At 44.6% G+C, this 27,926-nt stretch overlaps 1 protein-coding gene across 2 annotated transcripts; it reads right to left on the bottom strand.

The window, feature by feature from the left end:
* Positions 1–11,995: 11,995 nt before the first annotated feature.
* Prok2 (prokineticin 2) lies at positions 11,996–27,709 on the bottom strand. 2 transcript variants are annotated; one of them, XM_075981998.1, is made up of 4 exons: positions 27,495–27,681; positions 24,090–24,215; positions 15,579–15,641; positions 12,225–13,554 (listed from the first exon to the last, which is right to left on the bottom strand). In XM_075981998.1, exons 1-4 carry the CDS (start codon positions 27,585–27,587, stop codon positions 13,450–13,452), a joined length of 387 nt encoding a protein of 128 aa, XP_075838113.1. In that variant the 5' UTR covers positions 27,588–27,681; the 3' UTR covers positions 12,225–13,449. The 2 variants fall into 2 exon arrangements, with proteins under 2 accessions (XP_075838114.1, XP_075838113.1); XM_075981999.1 differs by lacking the exon at positions 15,579–15,641 and having other exon boundaries at positions 11,996–13,554; positions 27,495–27,709.
* Between the last annotated feature and the right edge of the window lie 217 nt (positions 27,710–27,926).

Here is a 27,926-nt window from a genome sequence, read left to right as displayed (position 1 = left end):
CTGGCCTGGAACTCACTATGTAGATCAAGCTGGCCTGGAACTCACAGAAATCTGGCTGACTCTGCCTTACAGCTGTAGTTATTAAACTTGTGAGCCATCATACCTGGGTTGAAATAGATTTTCATTATTTATTATTACAAGACTGGTTCTATGTAGTTATACTGTAGTAAACTTTTTTGACCAATATATGTGTAGCTTTTAAAGGTTATGATGTTTTGAGTATGAAACGTCCTGTCTCCCCTTGCCCCAGGCTCATGTGTTCAAATATTTGGTCCCTCAGCTAGCGGTTTTTTTTTCTGGGAGGCTGCAGAACGATTGGCAAATAGGACCTTGCTGGCTGACGTAGGTGACAGGGGCACACCTTGGGAGTCATAGCCCACCTTACCTCCTGTCCTGCCTCTGCTTCCTGGTCACTCTCAGCGAGAGGCCACTGTTGTGACACCTACCACCACAGACCCACCCACTCTCCGGTCAGCATGCCTCAGTGAATTATAGTCACCTGGCATTCACAGGGCACTCGTGACCTGCCATGGTGAGTTATGTCCCCTGAACCGTAAGCCAGAGCGAATCTTTCTTCCCTGAAGTTGCTTCTGCCAGAGGTTTTTGTCATAGAAAAAATGAAAAGTAACTACGACAGTCGTATATCTAATTAGAGGAATCTGGGAAGTAACATATAAATCCACCCAACCAACACACACCAAAAGCCAGCACGAAGCCTGGCCTGTGTTGGCCGGGGCTAGGCACAGGGCAAATGAGGTGCAGTTTTCTTGGTTACTAGTTAATTAACAGGGGAAACTTGGCAAAGGCGCTCCGAGTCATAAAGCAAGGCAGAACCAGACAGATGCCAAGACGGGGTCCACACAGAGAGCTGGGATAACACAGAGGCCAGACTTCATTCCAGCCTGGTTGGAAAGGCTGGCAAGCATTCAGCTCTGGTTTCCCAATGGACGAGAAAGGAGAAACCAGAGCATTGGAATCAAAATGGCCTAGGCTCTGCCTTCCCCTTCTCGTGGGCTGTACATTTCCCTGTGATTCCTTCACTCCGGAATCCGTTTTAAAAATTGATTTCTCTCAGGAAAATAAAGTCACAGGATTCTCTCTTCAAAATTTCTTGTCCGTATTGTATTGGAATATCCTAGTGCCAGAAAGGAATGGGGTCATTTTTGGGAAAGGAGTTTGTTACGTAACATGTCGATGCCAGAAAGACCCAGCAAAGATGCCACTGGGGAGTTCTGCCCAAACTCTGCAGAAAACAAACAAAGGGACCACTGAACCTCTTCCAAAGCATGAGGGAGGAGGAACAGGCTTGCACCACGGGGAAAAGTATTTTGTGGGTTCTCTTTTAAGAAAGAGCAAACCTAATCAAGGGAAGGCTTAGGAGATACCCAGCCAACCCTGTATCTGGTAAATGAGTAGCCTGAGATTTACATCTGGAAGACTTGAGGTCAGTTAAATTATACCAAGAAACTGCAAACACACTCGAGAGGTGCAAATGTACTTATCTTCCTTCCTGGTAACATTAAGGAGATGGGTGGATGGAAACGATTACTTCCTGATTTCTAGGACGAACCATTTAATCATTTACAAACTAAGTTCTAAGTGGCCACCCTCCAACAGGTGGGAAGAATAGAAACTTTTAGGAGGCTGGGCATTTAAACATTTCTTGGGTACAACTACATGACCTGAAGAATGCCAATCTGGGTAGCCTTGTGGGAGGGACATCTTAATTTTCTGCCAGGAATTGACGTGTGAGAAGCACACATGGTTTCTTGCTTGGAACCTGGAGAGAGGGGCAAAGATCTGTTTTCTGGAAGACAGAGCCACCCAACAGCTGCAGAGCTGCCTTGGGAATCATTTACATTTCTGTGCCCGTTCAATAGTTGTAGAGTTTGGCTGGGGAGGCTCTCAGTGGGTGAAGTGCTTGCTGCTTAAGCTTGAGGACCGGGATTTTGATCCCAGCATGCAGGGAAAAAGCTAAGGCAGCAGCAGAGGACTGTCACCCCATAGTTTAGGGGCCCCAAAGTGCATCCTGGCCTGCCGTAGAGGAATTGGTGAGCTCCAGGCTATTGAGAGATGAAAATAAAGGGAAGAATGATTGAGAAAGACACTGGATAACCAGTGGCCTCTGTCTGCACACATGGATACACACTAGATAATCAGTATCCTCTGTCTGCACACATGTATACACACACACTAGATAACCACTATCCTCTATCTATACACATATATATACACACTTGATAACCAACGGCCTCTATCTGTACAAATGTATACACATACATACATATGCCACACACACACACACAGAACACAAACAAGAGAGAGACAGAGATAGAAAGACATACACAGAGAGGAATGAGACAGAGAGAGAGGGAAAGAGAAAAAGAGAGAGTTGGAGAGGAGAGAAAAAATCTATAGCAGAGGTTGGGACTTGTGGAGCAAGCATGGAGCTTCAAGTCCATCCCAGCCCCGGGAGTGGGCAGGAAAATCCTAAATTAAAATACCCCAGAAGATGAGATTTTTCCGGATTTGTCATTCTGTCCTCCTCCCCCCATTTCCACAATAGCCTTTGACTGTTTCCCTGTAAGTGTGGCCGTGTGCTGGAGAGAAAGAGAAAAGACCAGCATCCCAGGCTTGCGTTCAGCAAAGAGGCATGGAGAGTGTAATTGGGCCACGTGTAGTTCTTTAAGCCCACAGTCACGATCAGTTTCATTTGCATATCTATCTTGAGGAATTGTGGGATACCCAGAGCTATTTCTAGAATGCTATTTGCATAATTGTTCTAATCTTTTATGAATACGGTGACATGTGTGGTCTGACAAAGGATTTTTGAAAAAAAAATGTTGAGTTGCTTTATAAGGTTTATAAGGATATTAGAACTAAATGGTGGTAGGTATATATTTAATAACCTGTCTCTATTGAAAGGAACACAATTACATAAAGCCATTAGTCTGCTGTCAATGGCTTATTACCTTTGCTATTGTTGTTCACTGAAAGTTTAATAGTTAAAGTTTATTTCTTCTTCAAACACCCCTCTCCACTTCTTAGAAAGATTTAAATTCACTTAAACACCACGAGAAAATTTACAGTTGTTCCGTGACTGTCTGACCCCCCCCCCCGCCCCACGTACACACAAACACACACACACACACACACACACACATTTCTTAGTCTGTAGGTATTTGACATGTTTCTGGCTTTGGACACTAGCAAGAAAACAGATAGAGTCTTTGGTCTTTCTGGTCTTTGCCTTCCTGTAATGCTCATGATCAAACTACCTATGTTTCTTCATTTCTCATGAGATCCTTGCTCCACTTGGTAAGCAAGTTCTTCTTGTGGGACATCAAGACTGTATGGAGGAAATGCCTGTAAGTCTAACATTCTCAGATTGCAGTGGGGGAGAAGAACTCCTTTCTGACCTGTGAACACTGTGACCCCGAGTCATGTCCTCTCCCCTATTTCAGCTCCATTCCTGAGCTAGCCAGCCCCACTTTTGCTTCTTGGCCATATTAAGGGCTAAGATCTTCTGTCCTTGATATTGTTAATGTGTGTTTGTTTGGCTATCACCACATATCCATATAAAATCTGGACTCATCCCTTTTGGGTTTGGTCTGTCATCAGTTCCAGAGTCCAAACCAATATGAGGTCAGTGTGGGGTTAATCCTGCTCTCAGAAGGACAATCACTACACAATGAACATCTTTCTTTTTAAATTTTGGTTTTGAGACAGGGTCTCATGCTACCTAAAGTTGCCTCAATCTCACTATGTAACAGGAAGGCCTTGAATTCCTGGTTTTCCAGCTCCTGATGCTGGAATTAGAATCATGTGCCACCATCCCTGGCCACCACTATTTTATTTACTTACTTGTAAAGATTTACTTATCTTTATTTTCATGTGCATTGTTATTTTGTCTGCATGTTTGTGTGCCACATGCGTGTCTGGTGCCCATGGAGGTCAAGATCCTGTGGAAGAGTGCTTTCAAGCACTGAGCCATAGCTCCAGCATCCCACGCCTATTTTAAAAGATAACTAAAGTTTAAAATATAACAAAATGATCATAACGCATTAGAAAGAAATATTCAGCCTAGGGATTAAGAAAGAGATGATGAACAAGTTTACCAAGAGGATTTCAAATAAGAGCCACTCGAGTGTTTCTTCCTGCTTTGAATGTGTGGGTCAGGAGGCCCTCCATGTTCTTGGCCAGGAGGTCAACTCAACCAGCTCTCCCAGGTCCTTCCCTGTCTGGGCCATATGTCAAATGTACTCATCTCTCCCCATTGCAGAGAAAGCTCAATTTCCTTTTAGCAAAGTGAGGGAGATTACCTCTTCTCTCTCTCCCCTGCTCAGAATTTAAGTCATACCATCCCACGTGGATGGCCGTGAACAGTCTCTGGAGAGGGGAACAAATGAACTGTGGAGGACAACCATAATCTATAGTTCTCCTCTTCTAGTGATGGATTTCATGACTCTTAATGAAACGAAAGCAAAATGATAGGGAATATTAACATTTGCCAGGCAAAGGACTAATAATTTATTTTTATATCCCCATAAAAGCATAGCAAGTAATATTTGCTGTGCATCTCCTGTTTGAGAAGCAAAATATTATCTCCTAAAATTTTACACAAGAACAAATACTCATTTATGTGAAGATTCTTGGCCTGAACTATTTGGCTCCTTCATTTTGTACTCCAACTTGGGATTTAGGAAATTTATCTCGAGTCAGTGTTGAGAATGGGTGTGGTACAGATATTCTGAGATTCCGGGACTTAGGTAGAAGCAAAGAATTATGATTTCAAGGTCAGGTTCCATGACAAAACCTGTAAGGCTAGCCTGACTACAAGAGATTCAGTTCCAAATCCAACTCTCAACCCCCCAAAAGTACCTGTTTAAGGAACCCACACTGGTCCATGGCCCTGTCTAAGGAACAGAAGGAGAGCAGAGTGCTGTAGCTTGCATTGGATTGGATGGTTTGACCTACATTTGCCTCATGTCAGGCTCTTGGCCAGCAGTGCTGGGAGTGGAAGCTTTAGGTGGCAGGGCCTATAGAGAAGTAATTAGGCCTTTGAGGGTGATGTTTGGGGGGGGGGATAATAAAATTCTCTTGAGAATCTGATTAGTGCTGTCAAAGGAGTTGTGCTTGCCTGTTTTATATCAACTTGACACAGAGTTATCTAAAAGGAGAGAACCTCAATTGAGAAATGCCTCCATAAGACTGGGCTATAGGAATCCTGTAGAGCATTTTCTTAACTAGTGATTGAAACTGGGGAGGGGCTCATATGGGTGGTTCCATCCCTGGGCTGGTGGTTCTGGGTTCTTTAAGGAAGACATGATGAACAAGCCAGTAAGCAACACCCCTCCATGGCCTCTGCATCTGCTCCTGCCTCCAGGTTTCTGCCCTATCTGAGTTCATGTCTTGACTTCTTTTGATGATGAACAATGAATGATAAGGATGTTTAAGGGAAAATAAATACTGTCCTCACCAAATTGCTTTGTTCATGGTGTTTCATCATTGCAATAGTAACCCTAAGGCAGGAGGGTTTTTTATTATTATTTTGTTTTGTTTTTGAGACAGGGTTTCTCTGTGTAGCCCTGGCTGTCCTGGAACTCACTCTGTAGACCAGACTGGCCTTGAATTCACAGAGATCCACCTGCCTCTGCCTCATGAGTGCTGGGATTAAAGGTGTGTGCTGACAGGAGCTTTATATATAAAGCAAACTTGGGTCCCCCTAGCTACTCCCTTCCTCAGGCTTCATGTGTCAGCCTATGACTGCTCCCCCTCACCATCCTCCACCTCCTAAGATGCAATACAGCCCAAAAGTGCTCCTCAGAGCCTTCAAAACCTGACGTAAGTATTATTACTTTATTTTATTTTTTACTTTCTTTATAAAGAACCTAACCAGGGACTGTGGAGCTTGTTCCGTCATTGAAGTGACTGATACACAGCATGAGGATATGTTTGGATTCCCAGTGCCAGAGTGTGTGTGTGTGTGTGTGTGTGTGTATGTGTGTGTGTGTATGTGTGTGTATGTGTGTGTGTATGTGTGTGTATGTGTGTGTATGTGTGTGTATGTGTGTGTATGTGTGTATGTGTGTGTATGTGTGTGTATGTATGTGTGCATATGTGTGTGTATGTATGTGTATGTGTGTATGTGTGTGTATGTGTGTGTATGTGAGTGTGTATGTGTGTGTATGTGTGTGTATGTATGTGTGTATGTGTGTGTATGTGTGTGTATGTGTGTGTATGTATGTGTGCATATGTGTGTATGTATGTGTATGTGTGTATGTGTGTGTATGTGTGTGTATGTGTGTGTATGTGTGTGTATGTGTGTGTGTCTATGTGTGTGTGTATGTGTGTGTATGTGTGTGTGTATGTGTGTGTATGTGTGTGTATGTGTGTGTCTATGTGTGTGTGTGTATGTGTGTGTATGTGTGTGTATGTGTGTGTATGTGTGTCTATGTGTGTGTGTATGTGTGTGTATGTGTGTATGTGTGTGTATGTGTGTGTATGTGTGTGTATGTGTGTGTATGTGTGTGTGTATGTGTGTGTATGTGTGTGTGTGTGTTTGTGTATGTGTGTGTATGTGTGTGTCTATGTGTGTGTGTATGTGTGTGTATGTATGTGTATGTGTGTGTATGTGTGTGTATGTGTGTGTATGTGTGTATGTGTGTGTGTATGTGTGTGTATGTATGTGTGTATGTGTGTGTATGTGTGTGTATATGTGCGTGTATGTGTGTGTATGTGTGTATGTGTGTGTATATGTGTGTGTATGTGTGTGTGTATGTGTGTGTGTGTGTGTATGTGTGTGTGCGTGTGTCTGTGTTGTGTGTGTATGTTAGAAGAGACAGGCAAATCCCCAAAGCTCACTGACTGGAACGTCTATCCAAATAATAATAATAATAAGTAGGTTTAGTGAGCAACTTTGTCTCAAAAATAAAAATAAGAGCTAGAGGGAGGGCTCAGAGATTAAGAGTATGGATTACTCTTCTAAAGGATCCAAGTTTAGTTCCCAGCACCTACATCAGGTGGCTAAAAACCCCACTGACTCCAACTGTAGGAATATCTGACGCCTCCAGCCTCCATGGGCACCAGGATACAAGTGTATATATCCATACACAGACGTACACACAGACACGTAATTAAGTATAAAAATAAATCTTTAAAAAATAAAGGTGAAACATGATTTTGGAAAGCTACCTGATGGCAAAGTCTGGTCTCCATGTACACATGCTCATACGTCTACATGCACCTGCCCACACCTGCGCACCTCCCCCATATGAACACGTGTATACTTATACAAGAACATGTACACACACAGATGCGCACACACAGAAACCTAACAAGGGACATTTTATTGCAGTAATAGAAAGCAGAATAATGCCTATAGTGACAAGAAGATTCTCAAGAAGATATTAAGTTGGTTTGCATTAGGACAATGAGGAGGAGGGGTGGGGCACAAGAGCCTGGGAAGATTGCCACTGAAATTATTGGCTTTGATAAGATACTGGGTGACAGCTCTGTGATGCTTTTATTCCATCATTCCTATGAAGGTAAAAATTGAAATTTTGTTATTACTCTGCATGTGTGTGCGTGTGTGTGTGTGTACGCACATGCACAAGAGCACACAAGCCAAGACACACACGTGGAGGTTAGAGGACAGCTTTGAGGAGTTGGTTTTCTCCTATAGCTTTTACATAGGTCTCAGGGATTGTACTCGGCAAATGAGAATGCCTATGTAAGCTGGGCGGTGGTGGCGCAAGTCTTTAATCTCAGCACGCGGGAAGCAGAGGCAGGTGATGTCTGTGAGTTTGAGGCCAGCCTGGTGTATATAAAGCAAGTTACAAGACAGCAGTCAGGACTATTTCACAGAGAAACAAAAAGAAAAAGAAAGAAAGAAAGAAAGAAAGAAAAGAAAGAGAAAGAGAAAGAAAGGAAGAAAAGAAAAGAATGCCTATGTTTAAATTTCCCACAATAAAGTTTTGCTGATTGTGTCGTGTTTTAAAGAACAGGCTAAGCGCCCTCTCGTCTGTAGAGAGATGCAATCCAGGAAACTCCTCAACAGCTCCTCAAATCAAAATTAACAAAACACAGTTTTCTCCAAGTTTGCCTTGAGTTTCTTCCATGGAAACCCCCCCTCCCACACATAAATTCCTTGTATTTTAATCAAGAAGATAAAAATATGAATTTAAACAACTGTGGGAATCTGGTTAGTGGTGTGACCCAGAGGCTAAGTCGTTCATCAGTGATGAATGTCACTGGGCCCTTTGCTTCAGCTCTGACTCACAAGTGGCATGCTGTGGGTACCTAATACTTTGTGAATATATTTCATTTCCTTGGATTTTGCTGAGGATTAACTCTTTTTCATTTTTTGTTTTGTTTTTGTTTTTCAAGACAGGGTTTCTCTGTGGCTTTGGAGCCCGTCCTGGAACTAGTTCTTGTACACCAGGCTGGTCTCGAACTCACAGAGATCCGCCTGCCTCTGCCTCCCGAGTGCTGGGATTAAAGGTGTGCGCAACCACCGCCTGGCTTTTTTTTCATATTTTTAATTTTAAAAACTTACTTTTTATTTTACATACCAACTCCAGTTACCCCTTTCCCTGCCCCCCTCCTTGGGGTGCCAGGTTGTTCCCCTCCTCCCCTGTTATCAAGGCTGAGCAAGGTGTCCCTCCACAGGGAGAGGTTTAACTCTTCCTGATACTTCTGTGTCTGTGTGCACATGCATGTGTGTACATGTTCATATGTATGCACATTTGAGTGTGGAGACCAGGGGTCAACATCTGGCATCTTCCACTGTTGCTCTCTACCTTACTTTTTGAGATAGGTTCTCTCACTGAACCTAAAGCTCACCAAAGCACTAAGCATGGCTGGTTTAAACCCTGGACTCTGTTTCTTTGTAGTTTTAGAGCCTGTCCTAGAACTAGCCCTTGTAGACCAGGCTGGCCTCAAACTCACAGAGATCTGCCTGCCTCTGCCTCCTGAGTGCTGGGATTAAAGGCATGCACCACCTCTGCCCAGCTTTTTTTTTTAAAGATTTATTTATGATATATATACAGTGTTCTGTCCAAATACATGCCTGCCAGAAGAGGGCACCAGATCTCATTACAGATGGATGTGAGCCACCATGTGGTTGCTGGGAATTGAATTCAGGACCTACAGAGAGAGCAGTTCATGCTCTTAACCTGTGAGCCATCTCTCTAGTCCCTGCTCTCATTGGTAATAAAAAGCTGTTTGGCCAGTAGCCAGGTAAGACAACCAAACTAGGAGGATGCTGGGATGAAGAAGGGCGGAGTCTGGAGTTGCCAGCCAGACACAGAGGGATCAGGAGATGAATGTGCCATGCTAGTAAAGGTACCGCCATGTGGCAGAGCGTAAATAAGGAATATGGGTTAGCTTAAAATGTAAGAGCTAGTTCATAATAAGCCTGCGCATCAGCCGAGCATTTGTAATTAATATAAGCTTCGGTGTTTGAGAGTAACGGCAGGACAAGAAACCTCTGTCTACAGCACACCTGTAATCCTGGCCCTTGGGAGGCTGCGGCAGCAACATGATAGTTCACAGGCCCGCCTGGAACACATAGTAAGACCCTGCCTCCAACACAGACAGTCATATATTAATAGCACCTCTAGCTTTGGGGAATGTGTATACCGAAAACAGCCTGGTGTCTGTGGTGGGCGTAGAGAATAAGACTGATTCCGTTAGAAAGGCTAACAGGGAAACCTGTGGTATGGAATGAGGATGGTTGTTAATGTTATGTCCCCTACATAGACGTTCAAGGTCTTGCCATTAAAGAACAGGTGTATGAGGTGAGATACATGCAACCTAGGTCAGGTCAATACATGTGTAACTCACAGTACTATGGCTGCCATAGACAGACGTATTTTATTTGTTAACCTTTCTTTCCATAGTGGAAGATGTACAGGTGTTAAACGCAAAAGGAATGGATTGGAGGAAAGATAATGAACCAAAGAAATAGCAGTTCCAAGAATATTATCTGACATGTGCGGCATTGCAAAGATGGAAAGGTCACAAAAGGTTTTCAGCGGCTTTTATAGTGATGCATGCAAAACACTGCAAGGGTCCTGATGTCTTAGCTAAAAATAGCCCCCGCCTTTCATCCAGGAAAGAAGCCAGGAAATAGCAGAATGATAACCAGAGAAGAGGACGATTGGATTGTGTTTGGTTTAGACCTGGACTGACTGACTGCAGGGCCTTAAGAGCCGCACTGAAATGCTGACGAGCACCTGAGCTTCTCTCATCGGGGAAAGTAGTTTGGGTACAAACGTTTCCTTTGGTCAAACAACAAGCAAAAACATGTTTTTCGAATCCAAAGCTAAACAGTTAGAAATGACAACCTGTGTTAGTTATTCTTCTCGCTGCTATGACAAAACCCCGACCAGTAGCAACTGCGGGAGGAAGGGTTGATGTAGGTTCACAGCGTGGGGGGATTCTCCCGTCAGTCAGCGAGGGTTAGGCATGGAGGCACAAGTCTGAAGCTGCTGCCCGCAGTGCACCCAGAGTGAGGAAACACAGAGACAATGGGGAGCCAGGCTATAAAACCTCGCGATGGCCCCATCTCCGGTGGTGGTCACGTGTGGGGACATTCCACTTTCAGCTGACAGTGGGGGAGACGAGAACTGCACTGGAGTTTGGTTACTAGCTGTCACCGCCAGATCTGTTTCTGCCTTGCACTCGAGAGAACTCACTACACACACACACCGGTGTTTGTTTGTTTTACCTGGAAATCCAAATCCCTACCTTGCCTTACCTTGTGGGGTTTCAGGACTAGGACATCCCACACATCATGAAGGACCAGCCAGCCTGGGAGCCGAATATGTGGTTGCCAGGATAGAGACCATAAAAACTGTCCTCAACAACCCTTGAGGGCTGGTGAGATGGTCCAGCCCCTTAAAGCATTTGCAGTGCAAAACTGAGACCCTAAGTTTGATCCCCAGAGCCTATGCATCAAGGTGGAGGGAGAGAACTGACTCGCACAGCTGTCTCCGACCTCCACAGGTGTGTCTTGCACACCCCCCTTTCCCCTCCTCCTTCCTCATATATATACACACACACTCACACACAATAGCAATACTTAAAAATATATAACTTCTGGGGCTGGAGAGATGGCTCAGAGGTTAAGAGCATTGCCTGCTTTTCCAAAGGTCCTGAGTTCAATTCCCAGCAACAACATGGTGGCTCACAACCATCTGTAATGGGGTCTGCTGCCCTCTTCTGGCCTGCAGGCATATACACAGACAGAATATTGAATACATAATAAATAAATATTTTAAACCAGACACTCCAGACGGATATATATAGCTTCTGAGAAATGGGACTACATGGTTTGTGAAACAGTGATTTGAAAGGTGGTGGTTTTGATGTCAGATAGCGAAATAATCTCCAAACAGTGTGTTGCTCTAGAAGCAATAAAAGGAACAAGCAAAGGGAATGAGAACAAACACCAAGGCTCTGGGGCAGCAGTGCTAATGGGCACCCAGCTCGGCTGTTTACTTTCCAGGCATTTTGGTCCTCTTGGTTGAGCACCCGAGACTCCATCTGTCCCTTTAGGTTTGAGCCTTTTGAACAAGATTATATAAGGGATAGTTGCAGCTTTTAATTTTGGTGAAAATTAAAATTACATTTTGCCACTTATTGAAAAATATCTTGAACGTTATGTGGAAATAACTTTAACCACATTGCTGACGTGGCCATTTCTTTCCCATAATTCTCCTTGTTCAAGTTGATTATTTTGTTTTCAACAGACTTGCTAAAGGTGTTTCCTCCGGAGTAAAGTAAATGGAAAATGCTTCTCTGAGAAGCTGTGGTGACCAGTTCACCAAGATTCCACACAATTGGGCCGCCCGTTAGACCGAGGCGTGAGTTATAGCCGCTGTACCTGTGTAACCCCTAACTGAACAAATAACCAGAAAATGGAGCACTGGGGTCTACTTTGGGGAGCACGGGGTGGGTGGGCGTGGGCAAACGTGTAGTCACGTCAGCTGACGGTTTCAGATGTTGTTTATTTGAGACACAAGACGGACTGACAACATTTAGGGGACTGTTCAAGGCCAGAGCACATCGGCACCACTGTGCGGTTATGGCCTAGCCCATGCCACGTCATGCATGATGCATATACTCCATCAGGTCTTGCAGGGCAAACCTGCAGGTCCATTTCAGCTAACAGTCACTTCTGGGTGTCACCTTTCCCGTCATTCTCCAAAGCCTTTTTTGATAGTTACACATGGTTTATTTATACATTTCTGTGCTACCTTGAAATTCACACAAACACAACTCTCCTGAATGGGAAATTAAAACGCACGCAGTGTTAGGGTGATTTCACCAGCTTTGGGGTGTCTGCCCACTTTAGGATGAGGGCTATATAGAAATCTGCTTGTAATAAAAACTGTTGACAACCGTGACAAAAATAAGGATATAATATCAAAATAAATCAAAGGATATATAGTATTGTCATTATTCTGATACAGAATTTTTTTTACATAGAAATATTGATACCAGTACAAATGTCAAGATATCAGGAAATCCATTACAATAGACCTTTGGATTACAAATAAAAGTTTAAATTATAACTTAACACCGATTTTTAAATGATGACGCCTGTCATGCCAGATGAAAATCAATGCTTCCCCTCAAGTGACATTCCTTAGAATGTCTCCAACAAGAAGATTAAAAGAAAAAAAAAATCTTCAAGTAAAAAAAAAAAAATGAAAAAAGAAATGTAATATTTCATTAGGCAGAAAACGCCTTTTGCTTAAACAAATCTAGAAAAACGGACCACATTCTTTCAGTGTCCCATTAATTTTGTCCTCCCACCAGTTAAACGGCAGAACTGAAAGCCCCTGGGCTAGATGGGTGCAGGAAAAATCCCAGAAGCACTCTCAACTTCTGCTCCCAAAGAACCGTCTGGAGTGTCTGGTTCCAATGCACCCTCTTGCCACCAAGTGAGAACAGAGCTAGCTGTTTGAGCCTCCTTACTAGGTCTACCAGCAAGCCAGGGCTGTAGGGACCCCACTTTAGAACGCTAGGCTAAAGTGAGGACCATCAGAGTCTCTGAAGGGAGGGCATGTCTGTGCGCTCGGCAGGGTGGACAGGGGGGCTGCAAAGGACAAAACCAAAGCTTCTGCAACAAAATACCTACTCTTATTCTCCTGTTTGCGAACACGGTTGTTACTGGTATTCAAAAAAAAAATGTCAAGCCGAAACATAAACAGGGAAATGAGAAGTCGTTCCAGGATGCTGTGCCCTTTATACGTCTATCCAAAAATCAAAACTCTCCTTCGAAAAGAAAAAAAAAAGTCACCTTGAAATGTGACTTGGGAAGTTGAGGAAGCGAGAGTGTTTCTTTCTGGCATATTCTTTGTTTGACACACTCACAAGTGAGACTTGACAGACATTGCGCAGGGGAGGTTCATACTTCAAGTTCCTGCTTCAGAGGGATCACTTCCGGGCCAAACAGATAAACCGGTTGAAAGAGGTCCGTAAACACGCCAAGCCTGGCAGGCAGGGACAAGTGTGATGCATTCTCCGCCCCCAAAATGGAACCTGTAATAGAAAAGGGGACCGAGTCAGAAAAGTTTGATTTTTCAATTTGCCTGCTTGTTGGTTTATTTAATGTTTGATATGTATGTATATGTGTGGTGCATACATCTAAGTGTGTGGCTTTACCCCTAGCACACGAAGGCCGAGGCCAGAGCCTGCCAATTTATTTTCTTGGGACAAGGTCTCTTACAGATAAGCTTGCTGTTTCAACTAGGCTGACAGGCCAGTGAGATCCTGAAGTACACCCATCTCTAACACACTCCCCACCCCCAGTGTTGGGGTCACATGCTTGGCTTTTTATGAGCATAGTGGGTATTTGATCTAGGGTCTTTGTGATTGCAAAACAAGCATTCTTTCCAACTGAGTCATCTGCCCATCATTCTGACAAAAAATAAAAATGAAAACAAATGAAGCCGTTCTGTGGCTATCTGGATCCTAATCTGTGTTACTGAATGCTGGATAGACAATACACAGCCCCTTACAGTATATATCGTCTTCCCCATCCCTGCCATCAGCGTGGGAAGATTTCAAATACAGACTCACACCTGTTCTTCAGATGAGAGTACACACATAGATGAGAAAACAGCCCAAGTTCCTTTACACATATGGAGGTGAAGGCTTGGCTATCGATGGATCAGAAATACAAAGCCTGTTTGCCTGCTGTATTTACTCATTTTGATGCGCTGTTTGTGTGTGTGTGTGTGTGTGTGTGTGTGTGCGTGTGTGTGCACGCATGCCTGTCTACCTGTCTGTCTGCCTGTGTGTTGTGCATATGCACATCTGGGTGGGTATGCGTGCAAAATTGATGCAGGATCCATGTGGAGGACAAAGGTGGATGTTGAAAGCCTTCCTTCCTCAGTCACTCTTTCATTTTGAGACAGGGTCTCTTAATAAAACTGGCACTGGCCACTGAGCCCCAGGATCCACTTGCCTTTGCCACCTCAGTGCTGGAATGACAGAAGCTCGCCACCACACTTGGCTTTTGTACTGAGGTTTTGGGGAATAGAACCCAAGTCTTCTTGCTTCTGTGGCAAGCATGTTACTGAATAAGCCACATTCTAGCCCCTCTCATTTGTTTTCTTTTTATAGTGTCTTGCTGTATAAGCTCCAGAAGGAAGGCCTAGGCACGACCACATGTATTCAGTGCACACGGATGAATCCACAGCTAGTCAGGAATATGGACATCACATTCACCCACAGCCACCAGAGTTAAACCACTAGGGATGTCTAGAGGGGAATCATGGGAAAGGCAAGCTGAATTTGAATAACTTCTGTACCCAGAGGCTCTCAGCCTGACTCTGGAGAAGGCCTGCTTCATGCCCAAAGCCCCTCCACAGTCCCTGTACATGCCACCAGCAGCCCAACTGACAGCTATCACTCAAAATACGTATACTTTTCAAAGTTCTAGAATAAAGAGAGCCAGGAAAACCACCTGACCCTGTAGGTACAGGGTCTCTAGCTCATTTAACACCCTGTCCTGGTTAGGTGACTCAGTACTGGAATAGCAGCACTCTGGATGCTGAAAAGGAGAATCATGAATTGGAGAGTAGCCTGCAGGGAGACCCTGGAGAGAAAGGAGAGAGAGAGAGTGAGGGAGAGAAGGAGGAAAGGAGGGAGGGAGGGAGGGAGAGAGGGAGAGAGAGAGAGAGAGAAAGAGAGAGAGAGAGAGAGAGAGAGAGAGAGAGATTGGCAGAGAATGTGAACGCTGTTTCCAGCTTCAAATGTGTCATTAGCTGTCATTCTGTGTATTTCTGGTCTATCCTATCAAAAGAAGCCACCCACACCAATTACACAGATGTTTTCAGGATATATTTCTTTACAGATTTTTTTTTAAAGGCAAAAGGCTGTCTTCAGACAGTGGCAGAACCATTCCAACCCTACTCCTGGGCTGACCTGAGAGGGCAAACCCAATGCCCATGTACAAAGTAAAAGCCAGGAGTCCTGGATGTATTCCTGGGTGAGGCCACTCTCTCTCTCTCTCTCTCTCTCTCTCTCTCTCTCTCTCTCTCTCTCTCTCTCATTCTTACCTCCTTTTTCTTTTTTCTTCTCTTCGCCCTTCTTCTTTCCTGCCTTCCATTTGCACCATGGCGCTGGATGGGTCAGGGAGATGACTGACATCAATAAACACGAAGGGAAATGAGAGAAGCAACAGAGGGCAGGGCTTGTGGCATGCTCACCAGGCAGAGTAGGGCACACAGCCAGGCTCCCCGGGGGCCTTTTGCATTTATGATGACTGGTTATTTCCAAGGGGCTAAACGTGGCATCTATACACAGCCACAGCCATGCTGCCCGTAGGGCTCGGGCAGATGGTGTGCTCAGAATGGTTCTGCCATTGTGTGAGTCAAGGCTGCTGGGCTAAGGCAGAGGTAGCTGGGGGGGGGGGGCTACCACCCAGAACACATCCAACAGCTGGGTACAGCTGGGCTAGCTTTAGACAATGACCACTGGGCAGTGTGGGATGTGACCATCAGTGACCTTTGCAGTCCATTCTGACTCTGAGATTTTTGCAAGACTTCTCCAAGCCAAGCCTTAGCAAAAAAATATGGACCAGTGGCTCTCAGTTACCAGGGACGATTCTGTCCATACAGCAATACCCAGCCAGTTATGTCTGACACAGCTGGAACTGGGGTGGGTGAGTGTGTGCATGTGTGTGTGTGCAGGTGCTAGAAATGTTGCTAAACTCCTAAACATTCAGGATAGCCCTCTCAGTGAACAGTGAGCTAGCTCAATATGTACACAGCACTGAAGTTGGTAACTAGCAGCAGCATCCATGTTCAAGGAACTGTGCTTGTCCCATACAAGTGTAAAATAATCACCCCATCACAGGGTTATACACAGGACCCAACAAGCCTGTTTCAAGTTGATAGGCTACCCGCTATCGCCAGCCCCTATTCTAGGTACTGAAGGCTACAACAATGGACCAGAAGGGAAATGTCTTTTGCAGGAACATCAATCCAGACCTGCTCCTATGAGCTTCAGGATTCTCATCCTGGTGCTTGCCTTTTCTCTCACAAACCAAGACCCAAATCTGCGTTTCTCCTTCTACGCAGCATTTCTAAGCAGTTCAAGCTCACAGCAATTTTCTTTCCCCCTTTCCATTTGGGAGTTTCGTGGTGAACAGCATGAGTCCTGAAACCATCCAGTCAGCAGACTCTTGCCTGCTTCTCCCTGGGCCCATTCACTTCTAGGTTCAGAAGTCTCAGAAAACAAATCAATCCATGGGGCATCCATGCGGTGATGAAACATTTGCATCGATCCACATCCTAACCACTAGTCCCAAACCTGGTTGCCTGCTTCAGAATCAGCGGGACACCAACTTCTTACAGCGCAAAATTCCAAACAGTAAATTCTAAACTCGCCAACACACAACATGCTTCTTACTTGCTTGTGGTACTTTTAAAGGGAAAACTGAAGCATAGACCTATAAAATCCTACAGGGGACTGAGGCAGGAGGATGGTGAGTTCAAGACCAGCTTGGACCACATAGGGAGACCCTATCTCAAAATAAAAAAATAAACGTGGGGCTGAGTATATAGCTCAGTGGCGGAGTGCTTGCTTAAGGGGTGAGATCCTGCCTTCAATCTCCAGTAAGACACACACAAGCGCACACATGCATGCACACGGGGGGGGGGGGGTAGGAAGTAAAAAAGAGAAGGAGGGAGGGAGGGAAGGAGGGAAGGAGGGAGGGAGGGAGGGAGGGAAGGAGGGAGGGGCATGACTCCATAGTGATGGAACTGCTGTCTGTCCTGACTATTGCTGAGTTGTCCTCCAGTTTTGCAAGATGCCACCATCTGGAGGAACCAGGTATAGGGTGAAGGTTGAGAACCCTGGGTTAAACTGCATGCAGTATGTTCTGTCTGGTGGCATTGTTAACTGAGACTGCAGCCACAGTTCTGATGCTGCTCCAAGAGGTCCCTGCACCGCTGACTCTCGATGCCCACAGTAGGAAGAATGAGGAATTCACACATTATGCTCTCTCTGACCATCTTTCACTAAACCGCCAAGTCACGTGGGTTATCTTTCAGTCTCCCTAAAAATGCTAAACATAAGTCTGAAAAGAGCGTATCCTTAAGTTATAGTGACCGTGTTTAGCCATACACTGGTTTTAAAACGGGAATCACTAATAAAGCTTGACATCTTCAAAAACTTTTGTAGCAAAGCTCAAATTGTATTTTTTTTTCAGTAAAGGGTCATTGTACAGGCCAAGTTTTAAAGTGAAACTAAAAAAAAAAAAAAATGTGTCCGGGTGTGGTGGTGCACACCTGTGCTGCAATCTCAATATTCAGGAGGTAGAAGGTTACAAATTCTACATGGCGAGAGGCTGTTGAAACACGAAAGAGAAATAAAGGAAGGGAGAGAGAGGGAGAAGAAAAGAAAAGGAAAGAAAGAAAAATTTGTTTAAATATGTATACAAAAGTGGGTGGCGGTGGGGAAATGGCTCCGTCAGATAAGTGCTTGTCGTGCAAGCATGAGGACCTGATGAGTTCTCATCCGAGCATCCACATGAAAGCCAGGCACAGTGTGGATCTGAAGTCCCGGCGCCGAAGAGCTGGAGACAGCCGACGACTGTCAAACATAAGCCAGTCAGTCTACCTAAACCATGAGCCCCAGATGCAAGGAAAGACCTTGTCTCAAAAAGTGAGGTTTAAATTTAATGAGGAAGACAACATCGACCCCTGTCCTCAACATGTGCACACACACACATGCCTACGCACATGCATATGCACACACCCATACGCAAACATACATACAAACTGGATTGGAGCTGGGTATGCAGCTCAGCGGGAAAGCACTTGCCTAGCGTGGGCAAGGCTCTATGTCCAGCTCTAGTACAAACAAACCAGAGGATGGAACAAACAAAGATGAGGTCAGAACACCTTTTCAAATTAAAAAAATAAAACAGTAAAAAAATTTCAAGTATTAATTATATTCATCAAATGGAATAGAAAACCTGGCATAAAAATCTTCCTTTAAATTATGGAAACCACAATCTAGTAAAAACCACAGTGTAACTATTAATAGAAATTAAAATAGTGTGATTTTATAACTATTTTCTAAAGACATGATTTCATGAGTTGCTCAAAGTGTTAAAAAAAAATAAATACCAGTTAAAACATTGTTGCCCATGAAATGTGCTTTCTCCAGGTAAACTAATGTCTTTGATTCTTTGCTTCCTTGTTTATTTGGCTTCTAGTGGTGCTTGGGACTGAACCCAGGTCCTTGGTTACAAAAGGTGCTCATTCTAACCTTGAGCTACTGTCCTAGGGATTCACTCCCAGGCTGTCTGTGAACCTGGATTCCACTTGCCTCAGGGTCCCAAATAATGAAATTATAGCCATCTGCAATGAAGTCCCACTATTTTATTTCACTTTGAATTATCAAATATAAAATAAAAACCTCTGAGCTTTAAAAACTGTTAAGGCCAACTATAGGTCCACAAATTGATGGTCGTGCTCGAGACAGAGCGATGGGCAGCCCCCAGAACCACCTGTCTCCCCCTGCTGCTTTCGTTTCTTCTCAGCTACTGCTCTAGCCATTCAAAAGTCACACTTGGGGGCTGCTGACTAGGCCACCCTGAAACAGGAGAACAAATTTCCCATAAAGGATCTGTATTTCTACAGTTTACTAAGAAACCATCACTGAACTTGTGTAGAAATGAAAACTGTACTGCGGTGCTCATCAGGGCATATTTATGAAAACATTTTCCTTTTCTTCTCTTGGGGAGAATGTAGTTGAGAACATTCTAGAAGAACTACATTTTTTCTAGAATACATTAACTTTATCTTCACCAAGATGACCAACTTCAGCAGTTGACCCTGGAAATAGGTCATCAAAATAACCTTTTAAATTTTCCAGGATAGGAGAAAGGGCTATAAAATGTCATAAAATCTGAGTTCTAGAAATGCATTTCATGTAGACACCTCAGACATGACATAAAATCTTGGTTTTGAGCACTTCTGTCAGCTTATCGCTTGGTTTTATTATAAAACCCTAGTCATTTAGAGATTTCTTTATTTGACCTGCCACGAAGACAAACTCCAGGGCCCTAAGCAGGGTTGGCGAGAACATAGACTCGCTCCTTTTCAGAACTGGCATTACAGCAAGTATGGACTTCAAGTCAAATCGTGGAAACAAAACTCAGTTGCTTTTTAAATATCAAAAATAGCAAAGGAGCTCCTGCCCCGGCCCCTCCCTGCCCTGCCCACTCAGCTAGCTTCCTTCTAATTTTAGCTGTGCCTCACTGGGGTCTTGGGAGGAGGAGGAACCTTGGTGGGAGATCAGCCTGGGAAATGATAATAGGAATGAGAGAATCCGTGCCTCAGATCAGTCAAAATTCAGGACTGACCCCTCCCAAGACATACTTTCAAGAGAAAGCCACTAAGGAGGCTGTCACATGATGTCACAAAAGATATCCATCCCAGAAGATAAGCCATTTTCAACAGACATATAAGATTAACGAAAAAACACAGGCAGTCAAGTGAATTAAGGAAGGCCAACACAGGATCTGGAGGAGAACTGACAGGAGTCAACGGAGGAAACAAGGTGCTCTATGGGTCAGATATAGAATCATTACTTGGCTGCCTCAGTAACATTAGGTCAAGCATAAGAAAAAATGACAGACATTAAAGACAGATCACTTGGATCTGACACTAACAATCCAAATATATATATATATATGTGTGTGTGTGTGTGTGTGTGTGTGTGTCTGTATGTATGTATACATGTGTGTGTATAGAATATACATATATATCCAGGTATACATATGATGTGATATATATACATATATATACATATACATATGTGTGTGTATATATACATATATATAGAGAGAGAGAGAGAGAGAGAGAGAGAAAGGGAGGGGGAGGGAGGGTGACAGAGAGAGAGAATATGCAAGAGCTTTGGGATCTTAAAAATCAACTATTCAGATTACTGGCACATGGGAAAGAAGAGCTACAAGCTGGGGCCATGAAAAACCTCCTCAGTAAGATAACAGCAGAAAACTCCCCAAATTTTGGGAAAGACAAGGACATTCAGGTACAAGAAGCATTTAGAACCCTAAGCATAGATAACCACAGAAGTATGTCACCGTAACATAGCATATGTAAGTTGTTTAAAGTATAGGACAACACAGTTCCAGAGAAGCTAGGTAACAAGGAGAACCCTAAGACAGACATACATGGATCACTCTGGGAAGAGGAATTAGACAAGATCTCCTGAGTAAATTTGGAGCATGGGGTTGGAAATAAGGGAGGGCAGGAGGGGAGGGTGGAAGGGAAAAAGAAAGGAGGAAGGAATTGGAAGGTCAAGATGGGGGAAGAATGGAAAAGAAGAGCAAGGAAAGAGATATCTTGACTGAGGAAGCCATTATGGGGCTAGTGAGAAACTAGTGAAATTCCCATAAATTCACAAGAATGACCCCAGCTAAGACCCTAAGCAATAGTGGGAAGGGGGCCTGAACTGGCCTTCCCCTGTAATCAGATTGATGGCTACCTTAATTGTCACCATAGAACCTTCATCCATCTACTGACGGAAGCAGATGCAGAGAGCCACATCCAGTGGAGCACTGGGCTGAGTCCCAGAGTCTAATCATAGAGAGGGAGGAATGATGATATGAGCAAAGGTGTCGAGACCATGATGAAGATACCCACAGAAATACCTGACCTGAGCTAGTGGGAGCTCACTGACTCCAGACTGACGGCAGGGTGGGGGGAGACCTTCATAGGACCAAACTAGGCCCTCTGAATGTGGGTGACAGTTGTGTGGCTTGGGCAGTCTGTGGGGCCACTGGCAGTGAGACCAGGATTTATTTCTAGTGCATGAACTTACTTTTTGGAGCCCATTCTCTATGGAGTGATACCTTGTTCAGCCTAGATACTGGGGGATGGAGGGGGCGAGGCTTGGCCCTGCCTCAAAGCACTGTGCCAGACTTTGTTGACTTCCCATGGGAGGCCTCACCCTCTCTGAGGAGTGGATGGGGGAGGGGCAGGGAGAACAGGAGAAGGAAGGGAGTGGGAACTGGGATCACTCTGTTGATCCCAGAATGAAGCTGGTTATGGTGGTTTGACTGAGAATGGTTTGACTATAGGTTCGAGCATTTGAACACTTAGTCTCCTGTTTCTGTGGTTCAAGCTCTGAGCTCTCAGCTGTTCCTGCTGTCCTGCCTTTGCTCTGCAATCATGAACTCTAACCCCCTGAACCTGTAACCCCAATGAAATGCTTTCTTTTCTTTTGATTTTTGGGTTTTGGGTGTTTGTTCTGCTTTGTTTTTCTAGACAGGGTTTCTTTGTGTAGCCTTGGCTGTCCTAGTAAGCCAGGCTGTCCTCAACTCAGACTTCCTCCTGCCTCTGCCTCCCAAGTACTGGGATTAGAGGCATGTGCCATTGCCACCCTGCTTATGCTTTCTTAAACAAACAAACAAACAAACAAACACAAATGGCAGGACCTGGGGAGATGGCTCAGAGTATGAACTGCTTGTCAAGCAAATACAAGGACCTGAGTTCAGATCTTCAACATTTTGAAAAAAGTCAGGCACTGAGTGAGGAAGATACCCAGTAGCAATGTCTGGCATCCATAGGCAAACACAGAACATGTGCACACACACACATACACATGTACACGTGTATACACATAAGGCGCAAAGCACAAACCTGGACTATTAGCACTTATCCTGGCGGGCATCTTGTCTCTCCCATTTGGCTTTCAGTTAGTAAAAAAAGCTCAAATGACCATGACTGATTTCCCTTGGGTAGAGGAATGGAGTAATCTTTGTCAGAGAGACAGAAAGAAGGGTTGCTCTATGTATGCTCGCAGGCTAGTCTGTGTGACCCCAATTGGGCTTAATGCTGTGTAGAGTGCACGGAAAAGACAAATGTGCATCAAAGGTGTGAGATATTGGGTAAGAGCATCATATACAACAGTTTATATAAACTAAATGGCTCATATGTACATCTAAAGTAGTTACTGTCAACACCCAAAAGTCACTTTTCATTTTTTTAGGTATGCTTTCTATACACGAGTCTCAGAGCAGAAAAACAAAGGAAGCTACTTAGGGACAATGGCTTCAGTACACAAGAAAGGACTTGCTAGGAGTAAGGAAGAAAAAGGATTCAGTACCGAAAGCAACTGAGCCAGCCTCCCTTGCTCCTGGGAAGCCAGGTGTTTAGACCCATGACTGACAGTAAATGCCCAGGAGTAAAAGGTGTGTGTCATGTTTAAAAAATGAGTGAAATCTTGCAGGGTCAAACCACAGGAAGAATGGCTCAAATGCAACAGGAAGCATTTCACAAGGCAGCCAACCACAGCACAGCTGGCCATGAGAACAATCTTCAGACAGGCCCCACGGCAACCAAACGCTCGGGTCCCCACACTGAGCTGCACCTCAGCGACAGGCTACCAAAGTTATCTGGGACAGTCGGAATCACAGGGAAGATGGTGGTGTCTATAATAGCTTCAACCCCAAAGATGTATGGGGGGAAAAAAAGAAGACAGAATTCTGTTTGATTTGAAAATATGCTGCATTTTCTTTAAAGGAATGTAGAATCTTCCTCCAGGAAGCCACCTGCCCTGGACCATTGCCTCTGGATCAGAGTTGCCTGATGGGAGCAATGAGGATGAAGAGAGATAGCGGGAAGGGACTGCCACTTGCCAACCTTAACACTTGCCTGACATTAAACTATGTTTAAATTTTTTTCCCATGTCCTAGACAAGGACACAGTTCTACTCACTGTCTGGTCACCTTCCATCTCCCCTACCTGTGTCCTGATGTTATAGAAACCCACTGGCTCTCCAGGTGGAGAATCTGCCATTCTAGGGACACAGTCTCTAAGCTCTATCCGACTTGGTCCTGAAGGCCTGAGACCTTGCCTTTCAGCGTCTATACCTTTTCTAAAGTTCTTTAGGCTACCATAACATTGAGCTGCTCTGCAATCATGTTAGCAAATTAAATGTCACACATCTCAAAAGTTATTAAAATCTTATAGGTATAGAATTCAAAGCTTTAACTGGGCACTGTGCTACATACATGCCTATAAGCTCCATACTTGAAAGAAAGAGAATCAGGAGTTCAAGGCCAGCCTAGACTACATGAGAAGCTGTCTCAAAAACCAACAAAATAGAACTTTTAAGATACAAGTGTAGTGAGTTAGTTATTGGCAATGGTCTCAAAATAAAACACAACAAACAAAACCCGCAAAGTTGACTGATTCCTTCTCCATCAGCTGGTCAAGCATGGAGTCTTTTCAAGAACTCTTTACTCTGATTTTACCAAGTATGTTCCAGTAAAATTTCTGCTTTGTTCATTCTAAACCTAAGCACGTCCACATGTTAGGGATTAAGTTGATGGGTTACTTTTCATGTCAGGAGAGCAATGGTATAGAAATGATGATTGGGATGCAAGGGGGAAAAGGGGAGAAATGGGTGCCCCCTCCTCCCCTGTACTGTCCTGTGACTTCCAATTTCAAGTGAACTACCCAAGACTTCCATCTCATAGGCCTTGCTCAGCAGGAAGGTATACCAGAAGTCCCAGTGCAGACACTAACTTTCCGAGTCAGGGGGTGGCAGCTGTCTCCAACTTGGCCCATGGGTGTGCAGATCCTTATGCTCTTAACCCAGATACTGACAGCGCAGCACATGCCTCCTCCACACTGCGAGTCTTTGTCGCAAGCCTGAAATGAAATAAACCAACAGATAAATATAGAGAGCGGGAAAGGCTCAGGCTCGAGAATTCTAAAATTAGCGGGGAAAATCCCCTTTAAATATCCGAATGCCCAGCCAGTAAAGTACTTGCCACACACACATGAGGACACGAGTTCAATTCTTAGAACCCATCAGAAAAGCCAGACATGGTAGCTTGTGCTTGCAATCCCAGCTCTGGGAAGATGGAGCAGGCTAATCCTTGGGGCTTGGTGGTCAACCAGTGTAGCCAAATCGGGGCATTCTAAGCCACGTGAGAAACTACATTTCAAAAAAATAAAGTGGATAGCACCGGAGGACAGCATCTGTACTTAATGTCTGGCTTCCACACACATGCCCATACATGTGAACACCTCACCCAACATGTATGCCTACACACATATAAAAGTATACCAATGCAGTGATTTTTTAATAAACTAGAACCATAAGCTCCATTTGCTTGTATACACCTGCAATCACACTGATCAGAATGTCTCCATGGACTAAAGAGCTCCGGTATGATGAAAGCCAGGATTAAGAAGCAAGGAGGGCGGGAGGGGGACAACATGTCGACTCTCTTCTTCTCGTGCTTTATGGCTGAACGTAAAGAATGTGCTTATGCTGGCCCTGCACTATACACAGCCATTTGGAACTGCACAAATCAAATCACAAGATTTTATGACTATAAACTGCTGACTATATGGGGCCTAGTTTTAAAAAAGACAGGGATGCAGTCTCCAAATCTGGCACAAACTGCCGCAGACCTGTAAAGGCACCGATGCGACGTTTAGAAGTGCTCGTTTTCCCCTTCAAATATTTGCCCTGTGCTTTGTGAGACTGGGTGCTGCTTGCTGGGTACCCTGATTTTCATCATTTCCTCTTTTAAAATAAGAACTCTTCAAGGGTGGGAAGGGACGGACCAAGACTTTTGCCCCAGTCGTCTTTCAAGTGAATGACATGCAGAAAGAAACTGACTGCTTAGAATCAGCAGATGCGGTCATCAGAAATTCAGTTGAACTAGTCACAAAAGTCCTTTAGGTGAGGCAGGCACAGGGCAACAGAGGCAACAATTGGCAGCGGTAATTTCTCAAAGTACACACCCAGCATGCATAAACTACAAGTGCACGCAGCCAAAGAATCAGTGTGGAGGACTTCCCATGTGGCAGTAGAGAAATGGAGCCCAAATTTATTTGCATGAAAATATATCCTAAGAACTATGGCTCTTTCTTAGAGACAAGCAACAACAAAGTGATATTTTGTTTCAGCAACGTCTAGCAATCTGTTGTTCAAAATAAGTAGTGGCTTATTTAACTTTGGGTGACTTTTCTTCTTTTATTATAGGATGATGTTTATACATTCTCGCCTTCGGATTTTTGTCTGGACACCAGAAATCATGCAAACATGACCATCATAGTTCTTAAGTGTTAGATCTACTCAACAATCTTCTGTAATATGGTTTTACTACATCTATATGAAGATATCAAGTTCAAAGACTGTGTGTGTGCGCACACGTGTATGTGCAGTAAAGGACTCTAAATTCTGAAACCCCAACAGCTCTTTTTCAAAGACCATTAAAAAAAAAACTCCAGAAAATTCTTTTAAAATTCAATCAATCTCTTAGATGCTTATCACCCTGTATACATTTTCTCTAGAGAAATCACTGACTTTTTCATTGGAATCCAGATGGTTTCTGTCAGGGGGACCCAACTACGCTCTATTGCCATGTTGCTTTAGAGAAGTTTTTCCAATACTCTTTTCATAACATTGAATTAACAACAAAAAAACAAGAGTCCGCATGACTGTACCACCCCCACCCCCGAACCCCACCAGCATGTAAACATGAAATGAGATAAAATTTCATTTCATAACAAAAAGCTTCAGTTGGAAATTTACAGAGAATTGCCTACGTTTATATCTTTTTAATTAGACAGCTGTTTCCTGGTACCCTTTATTCTCCTTAACCCATTGCGGAGCCATGCAAGCAGTGTCTTGTGAATGGAACCGGGCAACACTTGCACTGCCCAGGAACCTTGGGGGCTTAGAGGATTAGGAAACACTTAGAAAGAACCAGCAGGGGAAGGAGGGAAAAACCCACCCAATCATGTTTCCATTCGCATGTGTTACAAAGACACCTTAGAGACTTTTGTTCACACACACACACCAACTGGCTACTGATGAAGTTTTAGAAATGGTTTTAACAATCTCAGCTCTAATAAATAACACAAGACATAAAATCAAATATCTATGGGGCATAACTCAATGCTGCCATAGTCCCAGAGCTTTCAGAATGCAATCTGTACCCTGAGAAACACAGAGAAACCCATCTTCATTTATTCAACATGATGACCCTTTTTTTTAAACGACATGTTATTTTATTACCTGTATGTCATCGTTCCAAACACATCTATATTAAAATCAAATGTGTTCTTAGATATTAAAATTGATTTAAATAAATATGCTAACAACTTTTTTTTCTTTAATGAGTGAAACAACCGTGAGGGTTCTGCTAGGCTATTAAAATAGACTTCTGAAATGGGCTATTAAGACAGACTTCCGAAATGTGTTGTGAACTCTCTCTTGAGATAGACAAAGAGAAAACTCAAGAGTCAAGAGAGTTGAAGGAACGGGCCGTTTCTAAACATGATGAAGACAGTCTCTAGTGACAGCTTGCTCCACACTAAGCTCCAGGAGGGACGTATCAGGAATCAAACTTGACAATTTATCTAAGAGGAACTTCACGACGAAGAAGGGGGAAAAAAATAAAGAATGACTTAAAAATAAAAGAGCAGCTGCCCAGCAATCCAGTAAAAGAGCCCACAGTTGCTTTCCAAAGCTCACACATGGCCATGACCCAAGGTACTTCACAGGGTAAGGCCCACCCGGGAGCTGTGGAATTTGAGGTGCATGTCCTGCTCTTTTGCAATTTAAGGAAAGGCGATCAGATTTGGGGGTTGAGGATTTCCAACCCCTGGAAAAGAACTTTCTCAGAGTGGGGGTGGGGGGTGGGGAGAAACTTCTTGGCGCTACTAAATAGAACAGCAGACTAAACCCAAGGTGCGGGAGGGAGAGGTGAGGAAGGCGCTGGCTGCTAAGGCAGTTTGATTCCTTAGTGCTCCTGGCTGCTCCCTGCCTTGGGAGAAAGACACACGTTCCCAAGTGGCCAAAGGGAAATCCGGGAGAATGTCACACCGGGCACACCCTACCCGGTGCCTACACACCCCGGGCCTGGTGTCCCGGGGCGATCCGGCGCGACAGGTGCGCGGGCAGCTTACCCCGGTGATGACCGCGGCATCCCCGGCGGGCGGCGTGAGCAGCGGCGACAGCAGCAGGAGTAGCAGTAGCGGGGCACAGCGCGGGCCCCCCATGGCGTCCCGGGTACACGGTGGCGGTTGGGGCACGCGATCGGGAACGTTGGGGACTCGTGGCCGCGCTGCTCTGCCGAGCCGCGAGCCTGGCGGCAGTTATAAAGGCGAGCCCCGCGGTGACTCACGCCCGGCAGCACGCGGGGGGCACGGCGCGGGCACACACCCCGCGCCCCACGCGCACACGCGCACGTGCCCCCGCGCCCCACGGGCACAGGCGCCACGCGGGCAGAGCCCCCCGCGGGGCGCCGCAGCCTCAGCCACCCTTCCTGTTGCTTTTGTAGTCTCTGAAACCCTCCTCCTTCGCTGTCCTGCTTTCCAGAGCTCCACGTGCTCAGCCCC

This window comes from Microtus pennsylvanicus, chromosome 8 (assembly GCF_037038515.1).
Source record: "Microtus pennsylvanicus isolate mMicPen1 chromosome 8, mMicPen1.hap1, whole genome shotgun sequence".
In the NCBI taxonomy this organism is placed as follows: Eukaryota; Metazoa; Chordata; class Mammalia; order Rodentia; family Cricetidae; genus Microtus; species Microtus pennsylvanicus.
This window is presented reverse-complemented; position numbering and strand designations above follow the sequence as displayed.